At 40.4% G+C, this 14,146-nt stretch overlaps 1 protein-coding gene across 2 annotated transcripts; it reads left to right on the top strand.

Moving 5' to 3' along the window:
* The first annotated feature begins 3,633 nt into the window (after window positions 1–3,633).
* Window positions 3,634–14,066, top strand: LOC122888649 (V-set and immunoglobulin domain-containing protein 10-like 2). 2 transcript variants are annotated; one of them, XM_044223340.1, is made up of 12 exons: window positions 3,634–3,843; window positions 4,871–5,224; window positions 5,989–6,264; window positions 7,648–7,923; window positions 8,869–9,156; window positions 9,240–9,497; window positions 9,582–9,872; window positions 10,503–10,856; window positions 12,066–12,188; window positions 12,285–12,309; window positions 12,438–12,538; window positions 13,682–14,066. In XM_044223340.1, the coding sequence occupies exons 1-12, from the start codon at window positions 3,774–3,776 to the stop codon at window positions 13,819–13,821; spliced, it is 2,556 nt and encodes an 851-aa protein (XP_044079275.1). In that variant the 5' UTR covers window positions 3,634–3,773; the 3' UTR covers window positions 13,822–14,066. The 2 variants fall into 2 exon arrangements, with proteins under 2 accessions (XP_044079275.1, XP_044079276.1); XM_044223341.1 differs by lacking the exons at window positions 3,634–3,843; window positions 4,871–5,224 and adding an exon at window positions 5,803–5,887.
* The last annotated feature ends 80 nt before the right edge of the window (window positions 14,067–14,146 follow it).

Raw genomic sequence — 14,146 nt, 5'->3', positions numbered from 1 at the left:
CTCGATGGCAATGTTGCTCTGTTGATTAGTCCACCATTTTGGTCCAGACTGAAATATCTCAACTCTTTGATGGATTGCCATGAAATTTTGTACTGATGTTTGTGGTCTCCGGAGGATGATTGCTACTGACTTTGGGGATCCCCTGACCTTTCCTCTAGCACCACCAGCAGTTCAAAGTTTTCATTTATCCTGTGCTAATTAGCTAATACGCTAAACTAAGATGGTGAACATGGTAAACATAATACCTGTTAAATATCAGCATTTTAGCATTGTCACTGTAGCCTGCATGTTAGCATACTAACGTTAGAGACTAATATGTCAGTCTTGTGTTTACAGCTTGTTTCTGCTGCCTCCAAGTGGTAAAACAAACTCAGTTATTTAAAAGGTTTAAAATTAAGTTGTATTAATTAGCTGGCAGTGATTACATCTCAATCATACCACTTGGTCCACTTTAATGTCCACCTCAACTGTAGGACAACTGAACACTGACAACCATATACATCACCTCACCGTCTTATCACATCACTCCACCAATTTCAATAATTACTAACATTGCAGGCAAGGTGCACCATATTATGTAGTTCACTATCTAAATTAAGGAACAGAATACAATATATATGTATATATTTATATACACTACTGCTCAAACGTTTGGGGTCACCTGCCACAAAAGCTTGATTCAGTACAGTCAGATGGCTGAGAGGAACTCTATATTTTTGAATGGTCTTTCATGCTTTTCAGGTGTAGAAAGTCCTCTTTACAAATAGATGTTATTTTGTATGAAGGGTTTGCAAAAAAAGAATATAAAAAATCAGCAGACATTGGTAAAAGAAATTGGAAGCTTAGCATTAAAATCTGTGCCGACTGAAATAGGAACAGGCTCCTGTTTCAGTGTCAAGTGCACAATAATGCCTCTAACAAGCTGGAATTAACAGGCGTATAGCAAAGCTATTCTTAAAACTTCAAAATAGAAATAGTAGGTTGGTCTTGGGTAAGCACTGTTGGAACTGGATCACAGAATAGCAGCTAAACATACTATGGACTGACAAATCAGTTTAAACCTATTCAATCTAACCACTGAGGAGACTGCAGAGGGCCCAAAGAAAAACAGGTTCCCAAAATATTTAGAGCCCAGTTGCACAGTTGTGGTTCAAAAATGATCTAGGGTCACTTACGCTTTTCTGGACTGGAAAACAAATGAAAAATCGAAGAATATTTGGGGGAAAACAGTTACAACAGTATTCTCCCCTGTCATGCAACACTGTGGGGACATCGACTAAACGGAAGTTTTAATCATTTAATTATTCTAAAACTCTTTCAAATGTAAATAATACATTTGTTGTATAATTATACTGTTTTTATCTATGTTAAAATAGCCATTATTGAAGGAAAGAAGAAAAACATCTATCTATCTATCTATCTATCTATCTATCTATATATATATATATGTAGTTACCATTATTTAAATTACACAAATTATCTCAAAAAACATGAGAAAAAATAAGGTAATCCACAGAATAAATCTACAATATCTTTCATACATGCTGGTATCATTTACAGTGTCTGTCGTCAGAGTCCCAGGCTGCCCTTTGTCTCTAAAGCTGCCTTCTTTGTGCTGATGCAAACTCATATCCAGCCTTGATATTCAGCTTTAGTTTCAGTGTCCAGCTCAGCACGCCTGACTTTCCTTTTTTCACATCCTTTTCTTTTCAACTGCATCTGAGCTTTATAGTCAAAGTCTTAGAGAATATCGGATCATCAAAAAACAGCTGGTGCTGCCTCTGCTCTTTTTTCCTAATGTCTTGCTTTCACAAACTGCCTGCCTGTTTTTGCATGAAACCAACCAGAATTGTTATAGTGCTCTCCACCAAACGGTATATAAATGCATTTCTGATAATATGGCCAAGAAAACTCCAAATGGTGTCATTTTACTTGAGGCTCAGAAGAGACTCACCACCTGACGTTCAGAGACTGAAACACAGCACTTTACTCACATAGTCCTGCTTTCCAGGAAGGAAACTTAGAGTCATAATGATTTATAATGTGCATGTGTCATGAAGGAAACGCATTTTATGTCCGCTCAAATTTTCTGGTGTTCCATTTTAAAGTATACAGTATATATATTTCTACTTTTAAAGTCTGTCTTCACTTTCAGCTGTTTAAAATACAAAGAGAAGAAAGTGGAAAGTGTTAAGAAAAAGTGACATTCCTATAAAATAAGGTACATTCATGTCTATGTAAAGTATTGGTTCTAACAAAGCATGTTATGGTTAAAAGGACTTCACAATGCATCTCAGTGTGATAAACCACTGAAGAGAAATATTTTTGACTACATCTTCCTGTTTCAACCTATCATTATATTTTTCTTTATGTAATTTCACTTGATAGCTGTGTTATTTTAATAATTATATGGCTGATAAACTAAACTGTTCTTGTGGCTCCCTCAGTGTCTGTTGATGTTCTGCTGCATTTCCGTCCTCGTCTCTGCCAAGTAAGGAAAACTGACCTCTGTCCTGCATTCATTTATGACACACGTCTCACATTACATACTCATTGTTCCACTTGACAGTTCCTCTCTTTCTCTTTCATAAACACATAAACTCACATTAAAAACACTGAATATGTGAAGGATCAGCACCTCATTAACTGGACACTGCGGCTTTACATCTTTAAATGGTGGCCTGCAGATTGTCAAGGTCACATCATGTTGTGAGGAAACTCAGACCATCGCTGCAAAATGCCTGATTTCTAAATCTATTTTAATCCTAATCCCATCAGTAGAGTTTACTCTGCTTTCTGGTCCTCATGTGACCTCTGAAATCAAAATCTCAAGGCTTTAATTTTACAACTCGCCCAAGATGACTAGAAACAGAGGGGAATATAGTCTGATCTTACTGATAGTCTGATGATTGTTTTTGCTAGCTCATTGACTCCTAAATCGATTTCAAATGTTTGTTGTTTGTGTTGCCTATAAGATCATTTTGTCCTCAGGCTTGTACTGTAACAAACAAAGGGCAAACAAAATCTAAGAAGATATGAACCCTTTTTAATTCCCTGTTTTTCATTCCTCTTTTTTGTGCGCATCCACTGTGAGGCTGGCTGAAATTTTGATGATGTTTCTCTCTGCATGAGGCATTCATCAGCATTCCTACTTTTGCCACACAGCACCACAGTTTGAACGGGGTAAAAATGAAAAAATTTGCACACCATGAACATTAAAAAAAGACTTTGATTAAAGCAAAACCTCTGTGAGATTCTCATCTACATTATTTTCAGTGTCAACTGCTGAATTTAAGTGCAGATTGACATGAAGGGACTGTGTGGAGGAATGTTCATGTTAAGACCCTGGATGTCAGCTATTAGTTAATGTGCAGGTGTGTGTGTGTGTGTGTGTGTGTGTGTGTGTGTGTGTGTGTGTGTGTGTGTGTGTGTGTAGGCTAACCTGTCCACCCATGCATCTGTCTTCTATAATAGATGAGCTCAGTATCGCTGTGTTATTCTAACCCCGCAGGAGAAAAAAAAAGAGGGATAGAGAGAAAGGAAAAACACATGAATAATTGAGCCCAAATCAGTTTAGTGACCCTCCATCCCTTCCTACTCTCAGTCTAATGAAGGCAGTGCCTGCAACTGGATTCTCCAAGAAACTTCTGGATCGGAGAGAGGAAAAGAGGGAAATCGATAAGTTTTTGTGGTCCAAAAGCTTTACCTTGTGATCATTTCTACTACATTTTTTGGAGTAAAGAGTTTGTTGGACTCAGGATCATCATGATACCATGGTGGCCCAACTGCTAGGGCTGGCTTTTCTGTTTTTACCTACCAGCCGGGTCACCTTTACAACATATGGTAAGGGTTTTTTCAATGTCTTTGGATTAATTTACACTTATTTGAGTTGCAGTTAAAAAGTGGTTTTCTATACCACATTATTTTAATGGTGGATGAATATATTAAGACAAATTAACTGCTAACAAGGCTAGGCAGAAATTCTTTAAGTAGAATCTGTTGTATACATTTGAGATTTGAAGTATAGCACAACAGATACTTGATATTGGAGGCTGATATTAATATTTGATATTGTAGTTTTATAACAATACATTAGCCAATTTTTTAAAATATATGTATATAAAAACATGTAACATAAGAAAAAAATGTTTGATAAGGATCACTTAAATTTGTGACCATGATATTTACCGAGTGGGACATTTTTTAGTTGAAATCTTTTTCAACTTCTATGGTTCTATGGTGGAAAAATGATTTAGTGGCGACACTGTTTCTAAATTTCCTCAAACATATCTTTGGCATTTCTGTACTGCAATTTCTTGTCACTTACTGGCCAACACACATTGATAGCAATATATCTGGGATGAGCTAGTATCGATGGATATATTGGCCTGGCCAATTTATTGGTCGGACTCTAATTCTAAGCAAATTGTAAATAGAAACTGAAAAAAAAAGAGCTTTAGAAATTTCATATGTGAGGAGTTCTGTCTGTTGTAATGCGTAACAGTGGAAAACAGTTACTTGCACTGAAAGTCAAGTTAATTATTTTACATGCACACCTTTTTGGAAAATATTTATACTAATATTGAAATAACTGCTGACCATAAGGTCTGTGAGAAGGTAACAGAGAAAGAGAATAGCTAAGGAGATGGATGATAAATTTAATATGGCTGGAAATATAATTTGACTAATCCAGTTATCTGTTTTGGAATCTCTCATATTAAACTATTACAGTGTGTCTGAAACTTACAGTGTAATCAGTCCTGTAACTGAACACTGGCAGGGCACACAACACCACATCTCCTTTTCCTTCACACACACACCCACCCACTAAAGTTTGCGTGCATGTCTGTGTGTCCTCTCCCTCCTCCAGCGGTGGAGATCAATGAAAACAAAGAGGTGGTGTACCAGGACATCAGTGTGTATGGGGTGGTGGGCAAAGCGGTGATCCTGGAGTGCGGTACCACCGTACCTGACATATACATATGGAGCTTCACTAAGCCCGGTACTGAAGCTTTAAAAGCTGTGGTGTATGATTTGGGGCATGGACCAATGGTCCAGAACCTGGCCGAGACCCTTGGACAGCTGACGGTCATTTCAAAAAGTACAGCTGTGAGCATCGACAAACTGTCTCTGGCTGCACAAGGCCTGTTCACCTGCCAGGCCTTCTATGACATAACACAGATGCCCAGAGTCTACTACTACTACGTGCACCTCACTGTCCGAGGTAAGAATTCCTTGCACTCTGAAACACTTACCTTCTTCAGGCGGGGGCAAGTGCACGTATCTAAAAACTACTCAAACACACATCGACAGCTCAACTGATACTAGATGAGGCCAACACCAATCCATATTTACTCAATGGAATAGTTCAACATTTTGGAAATACTCTTATGCACTTTCTTGCCGAGATTTAGATGAGAAGATCGATAGCACTCTCAAATCTGTATGCTAAATATGAAGCTACAGCCAGGAGACAGTTAGCTTAGCATTAAAAGAAACAGCTACGCTGGCTCTGTCCAAAGATGAAAAAAATATGACAACCAGCACCTCTAAACTCTCTAATTAAAACGTTATATCTTGTTTGCTTAATCTGTTCAAAACAAAGTTATGATACTAACTATAAAACAACATGGCTAGATGACCAACTTGGTTTAGTCTGCAGAGAATGAAAAACTTGCTTAATTTTATTGATGCTAATTCCAGTTTGTCTACACAAAACAGCATCCCTGTGTAATTACAAATTTGTATTTGTCAGCCATTTTGAATTTCACAACTACAAACCTGTGTCAAAACCAGAGCAAAATTAAATCAAAGTGAGAAATAGTCTTGGACAAACACTTTTGGGCCCACTCTCAGCTTGAGTTGTCCATACCTTTGCAGGCTACAGGTGAATATGACATGTCTGGATACATATATTTTCTGACCAATGTTTTCATCTGCTTTAGAGACAGTAAGCAACCTAAATGTGTGACTTTGTCTTGAATACAGTTCCCGTCAGTAAACCGTACCTCCTGATGAGTGATGCATCTCCAGTGGAAGGATCTACAATGTGGATGCGCTGCAATCTGGACAATGGGACCGGACCGATCCAGTACGTGTGGCAGCATGAAACCCGCAGCGGCAACATCTCAGCCTTTGCACAGGGCAACACCAGCGTTATCAACGTGACCGACATCAACCGCAACCACACCGGCTGGTATCACTGTGTGGCCACCAACCCTGTCAACAGCGAGAGCTCTAACCGGTTATGGCTAAACATCATCTGTGAGTATTGTTTGGGGTTTGGAATAGCATTTGGGTTTTCAAACGAGTTCAAATATTTTTTTGTACAAGGCAAAACTTTTTCTAAGACACTGCCGGTATTCATAAATAACAATAGATAGATTAATAGATGCATATTTTTAGTGCATATTTTTTCATCAGATTTTGTCAAATTTCAAAATATAATCCCTCAAATGCCTCCCTTAAAACCATGGCAACAGTTTATGGTTATAATCCTCAAAAAGCAGGAATTGGAGATGACCATGCATGACTTTTTATGCTTTGACGTGTTTCCCATCTAATGTGGATCTTTCTTTTCTTTGGCCTTTGATGTGTGTGCAATAAATTGCGAGGACATGCATCTTCAGCATTTGTCACACTCAGAGAAAATGTCACCATGTAACATGTCTTGAATGACGAGTTTGACAAATCATTACTCACACTGTTTCATGTTTTAGTCATAGGTCTGCTTTTGTGGACAACTCTATAGTTCAAATTTCCATTTATTTAAATTCCTTCCTTCCTTCCTCTTCTGTTCTCTTGGCATTTGAAAAACATTGTTGTATTGTTTCTGCTTTGGCTTGTATTTCCAAAACCTGTTTTTACTGTATATGTTAATACTTGAATTTGAGACAGTGGCATAGCTACCATTGAGGACACTGAGGTCATGACTGTTTAGATTATACAATTAAAAACTTACATACAGTGGATATTTTGTAGGCTGATTCCAGTATTTTTAGACTCAGTATATTTAAATGTGACTGCTTTTACTCCAAGACGTATAAAGAACTCCATATTTCTTCACTAGAATCTTATTTTTAATTTAGAGCCCTTTAAGGCAGCACTACTTGCTTACCAACAAACAGCAGACAGACACCGTTAGCGACTAGCTGGTGAACAGAGTGGAGGGTTTAGCAGCTAAAGGGCCAAATATTTCTCTTAGGAGTTGGTGGAGACCAAAAACAGAGCTAAAAGAGAGTCAATATTAGACTTCATCTGGTGACCAGAAACACGACTCCAAATGAATGATAATGTTGCTCCGTAACTGCTGTGTAAATAAGCGACTGTTTGCTAACAAGTTCACCACATCACCATAAAAGGTGACGATTCATCAATGCTGTTCTCACAACTTATTTCCACTGCCCTAAGTGGCCAAATTATTTTGTCTTGGTTAATAGTATTGGATTTGGTCTGAGATAAAGTTCCATCTTTTTGCAGTCTGTTTTTGGAGAAGGATTCAATTGATGGGGGGGCGCTAATGATATTGCAGGAGGTGTCTTACTTAAAATTTTTGTTCTTAACAGACTAACATGAGGTTGCTCAGCTGTGTACGTAACATGTCCGTGTCCTTCACATCTAGAGCGTATTCATGTCTTTTCTCCTCAGTTGGCCCGGACATTCCTCAGATAGACGTGACTCCGTACAGTCTGACAGAGCGGGGATACTCAGCTCTGGAGAGAGAGACTGTTTCTTTACTGTGTCAAGCCCAGTCCAACCCGGCCAGTCAGTACGTCTGGTTCTACAACAACTCCCAGGTCTACACCGGGCCGCAGCTCACCATCACCAAGATCCTCCGCATGCACACTGGCGACTACGCCTGCTTGGCACAGAATACCTACCTCAACACCCGCTCCAAAAAAACAATCAGCCTGACTGTCTACTGTGAGTGTGATCTTCGAACTCGGACCATGCCATCAGTTCTCCTATTCCTCTGTGAACCTCTACTCTACCTGTGTTCTTCTGTCTTGGTGCTGTAAATGGCAAAGACTGAGATTCAGATATGACATTTATAGTACAAGACTAAGCGAACACAAATCCAGGATCTTAATCACCTTTGATTTTCATCTTTATTAACACTGAATCTCCTACTTAAATACAATTCCCTGATCATTTCACTTCCAATTAAACCTGTTTTCAGTGTTGCGCAGAAACCTCCTTCGCTTCTTCTGTTTTAAACATTCTTACTCCATTCAGTACATCACCTCTCATATTTCAAGCTCCGTATACTCACTAAGACTTCAAAACAGACCCAAAAGTTTGCAAATGCACATGCACTCACTTACACGCCAACACACACACACACACACGCACACAGCAGAGTGTGGAAGCGCTGCAGACCTATTCTCCTGTTCGGGCCATCTGGGAAGTTGATGGGACTCTCTGGCAGGTACCTCGCTGTGATGTCACAGCCATGGCAAGTGTTGGGTGGCTAGAAAGCCGGTGCTTGTCATTCTGCTCTCCTGTTTGGTTTTGCTGAGTTTCTGCATTTCTGCTAGTCACTCAGATCATGTGTCTGATACATCATCGCCCAAGAGAGATAGAGAGCATTCCTTTTTATACACATTTTTCACATTACAAAAGACAGGCTTTGTTTTACTGACTTGACATTCATCTGTTACCCAGCTATATCACAAGCAAAGGCTGCAAGTGAAAAGACAGAAGACATCTAATGAAAAGCATATTTTTTCTTCTATAAATTTGGTAAGATGATTCATACCCAACATCCTGAATACTATAGCCCCACAGGCACTTTCTCTGGCCCTGTAACCTCATGTAACCCCCACTTTACACATCACTGCCTCGTTACGCTGTATCTTATCCCCACAGACCCACCTGATGGCTCCCCCTCCTGTTCAATAGAGCCAGCTCTGAATCACACCTCTCTGAGACTGCTCTGCTCCTGGCCTGGTGGATTCCCCTCCCCCTCCCTCCACTGGACTGGAGACCTGAAACGACTGGAACAAGAGGAGGCTGACACAGGGCAACAAACAAATCCACTGATCAACACTGCCATCTTGCTGCAGTCTGAAGGCCTGACTACCAACAACAGCTTGTTTACATGCACGGGCTCCCACCTGGCACTCAAACAATCAACAGAGTGCAGCACACGCACATGTAAGAAACTGAAACAGAAAGTATGTATGCTCACTGTTCTCCAAACCTGTCACATCTCGCTTACACATCTTCTCCTCCACCAGATGTTCCCCCTGCAGAACCAGTGTGTTCTGCCTATGTAACTAACAATCAACAGTATCTGATGCTGTCCTGCTCCTGGGATGGAGGGGCCCCGAAAGCCTTGGTGTGGTGGGAGGGCCCAGGTGGCCATGGCAAAGGAGGGGAAGAAAACTCCAACATCCTGATCCTTCGCTATGGCACCACCCGCAGCGGGAAACCCTACACCTGCCATGCTAAGCATCCGCTTCTGGTCCAAACCAAGACCTGCACGCTCACATTGGGTCAGTGTACATTGTCAGACACACCTTACTACAAATAGCAGATATGAGTTTTTATTGAATGAATATATACATTGTCACCTATAGAGGCTCCTGTATTGCTGACGCAGCGCAGAGTTGTGTCTGTATACGAGGGGAGTGATGTCCAGCTCACCTGCAACCTGAAAGCCAACTACCTTCCCGTCAGTGAAATCACCTGGTTTAACAATCAGGGTGTGGACGTCCAAGGAACCTCGAAGTACACAGTGCTGCGAACATCTGCATGGGCCAATCTGACTGTGAGAGACACGCATGAGACTCAAGACAGCGGCGAGTATAGGTGCTCCTCTTCCAACGCAGTGGGAGGAACTGAAATCAATGTCACTTTAGTGGTCAAGAGTAAGAAATTGTTTTATTTTTTTCCTATATATGTTGTCTTCCTGCCAGAGTTTGACATGCACTTAATGGGAAATGCACTTAATAGCTTTCTTGCAGAGTTAGATGAGGAGATTGATACTACTCTGTATGTCTGTACGGGAAATATGAAACTACAGCCAGAAGACAGTTAGCTTAGCTTAGCACAAATACTGGGAACCAGGGAGAACAGCAAGTCTAGCGTACAAAACTAAAATGTAAAAACGTAAAGTTTTGGTTTTTTACGGGGGTACACATAGACTATTGGTCGGGAGCAGTGACTTCCTTATGTTTTGCCATTCAACAAGCGGAGACTCCACAAAGTCACTGCGCTCAAACAAGAAATTGTATGACACATTACCACCCGTAAAACCACAACTGTCATTAGTTTTGCAGATAGCTGGTGATAAAATAAAGTATTGGACAAATAAAGTTTTGACCTGATGCTAGACTGAAAACTTGAAAACAGGTCAAAACTTTTATCAGAGAATCACCTGAATCACATTTCATGGCAATCCGCCTAATAGTTGTTGAGATATTTCAGTCTGGACCAAAGTGATGGACCAACTGACTGACCGAAGTGCATATATCGGTTGTGTTTTGTCTCTTTATCAGGGCACCCCATGCCACCCAATGCAACCCTAGTCAATGTGATGTACAACAGCCGACAGCGTAACGCGGTGGAGCTGGAATGGAAGGTAGAGAACGAAGAAGGTGGAGGTTGGACAGGTTTCATCCTGGAGCACATGTGGGTGTCAGAGCGACCAGAAAGGAGAGGCAGCAGCAATGATTCAAAAGAGGAGACGGAGGAGAGGGTCGGTCCACCAGTCTGGTACCCTAACATCATCCAGGACCCAGATGTCAGGAGTCATACAGTAGGGAGACTGACACCGACCGTTACCTACCAGTTCCGCATCACACCTGTCAACCACCGCACCATTGGACACCCATCTGCAGCTAAGACTCCAGGTATAGTAAGTGAACAGAGTAAAGAAAGTGTGGTCAGATACAAGACTTTTGGCAGAGAACTGAGCAAAGACAGGGTCTTGAGTGAGGGATGTCTTGACAAACAGATGCAAAGGCAGGAGAAACAAATAATGTGACATTTCAAAAAGGTGACTGGTGAGTTAGGTGATTATTCAAACACTGTTGATGCTGGTGTCTTGCTGTGATTGCTGTTATCGATGACAGTCTAACATTTTTGTTTTTCTTTTTTGTTATCCACTTAGGTGAAAGACTCATACACAAACTAAAAACACATACAAACAATTACACACACCTTCCACTCACTTCCTCTTTACCTCCTTCCCTGCCCTGCTCCTTACCTTTCCTCTAACTGGCCCTGTGTGCTTCTTCTTGTAAATTATTCATGTTAATTGTACCATGTATAGTAGGATTTGACTGCTCTAACCAAGCCAGGTGATTGTTTAGGGTCTAGAAAGGCTTGTAGGTCAGGTGTCAGGGTAGGAAAGGCCAGTGGTTTTCAACCCCTGTAATGTCAATGCATCAGTTCAATCCACACCTACGCTCAGTTCAACACAGTTTACTTCAAAGTGAGCTTATGTAACTTTTGCTGAACAATGGCCACGGTGGCCAGATGTGACAATTAGAGCATAATGCTAAATGCTAAAACAAAGTGTAGCAATACCACAAGTAAAGAAAAATCATCTTGCTTGACTAAAAAATCAGTCAGCGACCTGACTCAGTAATGTCAGTTAAACAGCAATATCTACATCAAGTTTGCTAACATTAGCCACCATAAGCTACTGGTCACCCCAGACCAAGTAAGACTGCAGCAGAAAAACCACTGAGTGTACCGAACTGAGCAAGGGTGTGCTTATGAATTCAACTTTTTATTTGTAAGAGGAAGAATGTGTTATTTCCTCTTTCAAAAGTTACACAGTTTTGCTTTAACATAATTATTTTGTCTACCAAACTTACAAACAAATGTTTTGGTTTTTTAATTCTTTAGTAATTGTTTACAGTGAAGCTAACATTTTCCAACAATCATGACTTTGGTTCATTTCACGGTACAGTAACAATGCTGACATGGGTTGAGAACCACTAGTGGGAGGCGAAACATGATGAAAAACAATGAGACACTTATTAAGTGCAGCAACTGTCTGTGTTTTGTCAGAGGTGTACTATTTTGCAATGTGTAACTGTGATGTGTTGCAGCGGAACCACGCTACAATGTGTACCCTGCTGTGATTGGAGCAGCTATAGGCGGGATGCTCTTTGCAACCATCAGCACGGGGTTGCTGCTCATGTTCATAATCCGCAACCGCAACAACAATCCTCGTGAGTCCCAAACACAAGCACCAACATCCTAATGACTTAAATAACAAAGCCATTGTACCGTGATGTTGCATAAATGTTCTGTGTTTCCTTCTCCAGGACTACATGACATGCTGTTTGGTTTGTGAGTATCTGTATTACTGTCTATATAACACCAGCAATGAAAAATTTGCAGTTTGTATTGATGTTGACAGCCAATTCTGTGTACAGACATGCCATTACAGTGGTTTCTTCTTTTGGTGTGTTATCCAGGCAACACAGCCAGTCGAGAGAAAATATCAACTTCCCAGAGGATGAAGTGGTAGGCGGGTCAGAGGGAGGAATAGAGGAGATTGGTGGATTATCCAGTCCAGGCAAGATGAACCCACATCAAACACATATTCATGCAAATCTAAAGATGGACTATACACGTCAGGGTTACTTCACTCATTTGGACGTCAATATTTAAGACTTTTTGTTGTCCATAAATTTGGTCTAATTTTGTGAAACTTTAAGTCCAACTGAAATTTGTTTCTATGAGAACAACCAAATTAGCTTTCCTGCTAAAGTCTCCTTCTTATTTAACTTACAAACATAAACCAATGTTATCTCACTGAAAAACTTACATCTGGTGTTTTCTTTGCAAGATGTGAAGTGTTATGTGAAGTCTGGGGATTTTGAGAAGTACTAATAGCTGATGCCTAGTATAGGCCCTGCACACCAACCCAGGTTATTCCAATTCTGGTTGATTAGACCTCTGCTCAGGTTGAAGTTGGGCAGACCTATGCTGGGAATACTATCACCAAAGGTCACCAAACTTAAAGTCCCTCTCCACTCAGAAATGTGTTTTGCTTATTGTTACTTCACTTGGATGTTTGAGCTTAACTGTGCAGAAGGATATATGTGCAGAGTTTGACACTAAAAGGCTGTTTTCACATTGATCTGCTTAAGAGGAGAAAGTTTCTCTGTGCTCATCTTAGATTTCAGTTTTAAATGTGTACATACGAACAGGATTTTATGACATCCTCGAGTAGTTTGAAACTACTGGACACAATAGATTCTGCATTTCTTAACGAGGGTGGAGGAATAGATGTAATTCTAATAATTTTTAACAAGGTAATTAAACTTTTTGGTGGAAAAACCATATCACAGTAATATTTTTGTATGTCATAAAAAGTGTGGAGGGGATTTTTAACTACCAATAGGGATGGTAGCAGCGTAAGTTGTTCCAGTGAGGGAGATGTCAACCACGCTGTCTATACATGCCCACACAGCCCTGAGAGGAAGTCTAATCAGACACAATAAATAACACCTGACCGAAGGGAATGTACTTTGTTGTGTAGGGACTTTCATATTGGATCTCACTTGTAGAAATTGCTGACAGCCTACACAGAAACCCAGAAGTCATCCTGTCAGCTCATCAGATTTTATGAGCAGTCGGTTTCAATTATCAGCAGACCTTAAAAATCTTATCGCTGATCTACCTGATGCTGAACCTTGACGTTGGTCTTTTCCAGATCCAACCATGGCTCTCCCCCGGGCATCTTCACCCCTCACCACCTCACCCCGGAGTGCCACCACCAGCCAAGCCCCTCCCCCTGAAGACAACAATGAGCCTGTCAGCGTCACCATCACCGTCAAGGCTACAGGCTCATAGTCATATATCAGACTCCTTCAGTTGTAATGTAACCTGGAATTCATGTTTTTGTAGACAGTTTGCACAATCGTTACAGTGACTTAGATCTCTACTCTTCTACAATAACAGTTACAAACGCTCATGTATCTTTCTCTACAAAACTTGTCATACAGTAATTTGAAACATGGACATATGGGATTAATTGATTTCTACATTAAATGATATGTATGTATACTGCTTTTTTTTGTAAACAAAGAAAACCTTCTGTTTTAGCAGGCTACCTACCTGCTGTTTCCCTAAGAATTTTATTATTTGCATGGATACTGGCATAAAATGTCTCACCTCT

This window comes from Siniperca chuatsi, linkage group LG14, assembly GCF_020085105.1.
Source record: "Siniperca chuatsi isolate FFG_IHB_CAS linkage group LG14, ASM2008510v1, whole genome shotgun sequence".
Taxonomy (NCBI): domain Eukaryota; kingdom Metazoa; phylum Chordata; class Actinopteri; order Centrarchiformes; family Sinipercidae; genus Siniperca; species Siniperca chuatsi.
The sequence above is the reverse complement of the archived record's forward strand: the minus strand, read 5'-3'. Positions and strand labels throughout refer to the sequence as shown.